Raw genomic sequence first — 3151 nt, 5'->3', positions numbered from 1 at the left:
AGAATGGAAGGAGCTGATAAAGCCACCTGAGCCCAGCCTGGCACAGCCAATACCTGTCACCAGCTTTCCAAACCCCGGGACAGACTGGCAGGCTCTGGGAAGGGAGCAGAGCCTGTCCCTATGCCTGATGTGATGTACCAAGCCAGGCTGGGGGTGATCCTGCCCACACCCCTGGGTGCCACCCTCACTCCTCTGTCCCCTTCGCAGGTACATCCACCGGCCCTGCCTCCAGGTGGTCGAGGCCATGCTGGTGGCAGCAGTGACAGCCACTGTGGGATTTGTCATGATTTACTGCTCAAGAGATTGCCAGCCCATCCAGGGGAGCTCCGTGGCATATCCCCTGCAGGTAGGATATGTGGGAGAACAGCATCCATGGTGGGGACCACCCTGAGTCTGGGCTGAGCAGGGAGACAAGACCCTGCTGGGTTTTGGGGTGCTGGACCTCATAGATGACACCCTCCACTGCAGGCAGAGCTGGAGACCCAGAGATGGTTTAGGTGTTGTGGTGTAGGTGTCCTCACTGTCCAGAGCTGGCACACATTCCCCTGAGCAGCCCTCCCTGCCACAGGGCAACCACTTCTAACTCTCTTACCTTGCCTTTTCAGCTTTTCTGTGCCGATGGCGAGTACAACTCCATGGCCACTGCCTTCTTCAACACACCTGAGAAGAGCGTTGTCAACCTCTTCCATGACCCTCCAGGTCTGTGTGCCCAGCCAGGGGGTCCTTGAATGTGGGCAGGGAGGGACTGGTTTGTGCAAGGTGGCCGACCTGTTCCCTGGCCGCTCCTGGGATGAGGCAGAGGGTGATCAGTATGGCCCCACGAGGGCTTCCCAAAACACTGTGCCTGCTCCTTTCCTGCAGCAATGGAAGGAGGAGGGATGGGTGCCACTCCTGGTGGCACCTAGGAGCTTGGCCAAAGGGCTGTGGCCTCAGGAGACTGGACAAGGCCCTGTTTTTGTTCATGCATGTTTGCAGGCTGTTGCTCCTGAGTTGCCTGGGAGCATGTCTGACCCTCTCTGGCCGTCTGAAGTCCATTCTGGAAATGTTGCTGGCTGTTTTCTTAATTAGCAGGGCCTCTTGCCCCAGAATGACTTTACCTTCTGGGCAGGTTGCGGAGGTGGATCTTGGGGTTTGGATTTACTTGAGAAATGCAGTTTGGTTCTCAGGTTCCAGCTCCATTTCCCTTGGACCTGATGTAAACACAGTGTGCCCTCTGCCTGCTGCTCTGAGTTCTGTGCCCAGCTGCACATGGGCAGGGGGCAGAGAGATCCTCAGCCCAGAGGGTGCAGCTTGGCCACCTGAAGCCGAGAGATGACCATCCTTTGTCTTGGGGCTTCTCCCTGCAGGGCTGGGTCATCCCTGGCTCAAGGCTTCAGTCTGTTGACTTCTCTGTGAAGGAGGGGTTGCAAAATACTTGTTTAAACTAGACTGAGCTGCTCAGCAATCCTAAAATAGCAGCTGGCCAAGTTGTGGGGTCAGCAGGGTCTCACTGTGATGGCACAGCCCGTTCTGTGGGGCAGCCTGGGACTGGCTGGAGCAGCCGTGGGAGCTGCAGGATGGGGGGGTTTGCAGGACCTGCTCTGTGGAGTTGATCCCAAAGCTGGTAGTGGGACCTCTCTCTTCCTGACCTCATCCTCCAGCACTGATGGTCCCTCAGGGCTCTGAAGTTTGTCAAGCTGACTCATGGGTGGCTGGGAACCTCCGGGCTGGGAGGGGATGGGTCATCATGGGTCGAGAGATGGAGGAATGGGATGGGAGGGCTTGGCGTGGCCCCAGCTGATGGTGAGGCCCTGGAGAGGACAGAAATAACCTGAAGAACCAGTTTGAAAGGCTTGTGCTGCCAGGGCAGAAGGTACAACCCAGTGAGAGGGACTCTCACTGCTGGGAGTGTGCCATGAGGTTGCTCTGTCTGTCCTCCCACAGCCACAGACCATCCCAGGGTTCTCTGGACTGCAGGACTGGCACTGACTCCCCATTCTGTCCCCACCCCAGGTTCCTACAACCCCATGACTCTGGGCATGTTCACACTGATGTATTTCTTCCTGGCCTGCTGGACCTATGGCCTGACAGTGTCTGCAGGGGTGTTCATCCCCTCCCTGCTGATCGGCGCGGCCTGGGGGAGGCTCTTTGGCATCTCCCTGTCCTACCTGACCAAGGGCTCGGTGAGTCCTGGGGGTACAGGGGTGTTGAGGGGCATGAGTTGCGTCACTCAGCCCTCCTCCCTGGCTGCTGGGCAGGTGGCATGTGCAGGCAGAGGGCATGGAGCTGACCAAGAGCTCGGCATGGCTCTGAAGTGGGCTGGCTCCTCATTTGATGCCTTCATGAGCTGGGTCTGGGCTTTCCCATATCCTGATGGAGCCCTGATGGAGCTGGGCCGTGCAGGCAGCCTCAGGCACCTCTCCCCACTTCAGAGGAGGGTTTGAGGCCCAGGGCACTGCTCATTATTTCAGTGCCCTGGAGCCAGCAGGTGACTGGTCTCCTTCTCTCTCCTGTGCTCAGATCTGGGCTGACCCTGGGAAGTACGCCCTGATGGGAGCTGCTGCACAGCTGGGTGAGTTCCCCATGGCATAGTCTTGTCTGGGGTGAAGGTGGCGTGGGAAAAAGCAATCCCTGCTTTCCTGGCACAGCTTCTTCCCCAGCTGAAGCCCCAACCTGGCTGTCAACTTCCTAATGCCCCTGCCAAGCACAGGCAGTGCTGGGGCACCAGTGGGGGCTGGGCTTGTCCAGGGCACCCCTGGCTGTGTGGGCAGTCCTGGGTCACCAGGATTCAGGGGCCTCAGGTGTTCTGCTGTCCCCTTGCTCCATGTTTTCCTGCCCTCCTGAACCCCAACTCCCCCGGGTGCCTCTGGCAGGTGGGATCGTGCGGATGACACTGAGCCTCACGGTCATCATGATGGAGGCAACAGGCAACGTCACCTATGGCTTCCCCATCATGCTGGTGCTGATGACTGCAAAGATTGTGGGAGACTATTTCGTGGAGGTGAGGGCTGGTGTCCTCACAGGACGTGGCTGTGGGTCAGGTTTGGTGATGCTGGGGGGCCATGGGAGGCCAGGACAGGCTCGCTCTGAAGGATGAGCTGCTGCCTGGCTGTGCCCCTTGGCATCTCACCAGGCTTCTCCTGATGGCTTGGCTCTCATTGCAGGGGCTCTA

General features: G+C 58.7%; 1 protein-coding gene across 1 annotated transcript in view; it reads left to right on the top strand.

The window, feature by feature from the left end:
- CLCN7 (chloride voltage-gated channel 7) overlaps nucleotides 1-3151 on the top strand; it is an 18645-nt gene that overhangs the window by 12600 nt on the left and 2894 nt on the right. The window contains 5 exon segments of the mRNA XM_029957860.1: nucleotides 208-346; nucleotides 606-699; nucleotides 1993-2162; nucleotides 2500-2551; nucleotides 2853-2990. Of these exon segments, the coding sequence (XP_029813720.1) occupies nucleotides 208-346; nucleotides 606-699; nucleotides 1993-2162; nucleotides 2500-2551; nucleotides 2853-2990 (593 nt within the window).

This window comes from Manacus vitellinus, unplaced genomic scaffold (genome assembly GCF_001715985.3).
Source record: "Manacus vitellinus isolate BGI_N305 unplaced genomic scaffold, ASM171598v3 scaffold_12_pilon, whole genome shotgun sequence".
Classification (NCBI taxonomy): Eukaryota; Metazoa; Chordata; class Aves; order Passeriformes; family Pipridae; genus Manacus; species Manacus vitellinus.
This window is presented reverse-complemented; position numbering and strand designations above follow the sequence as displayed.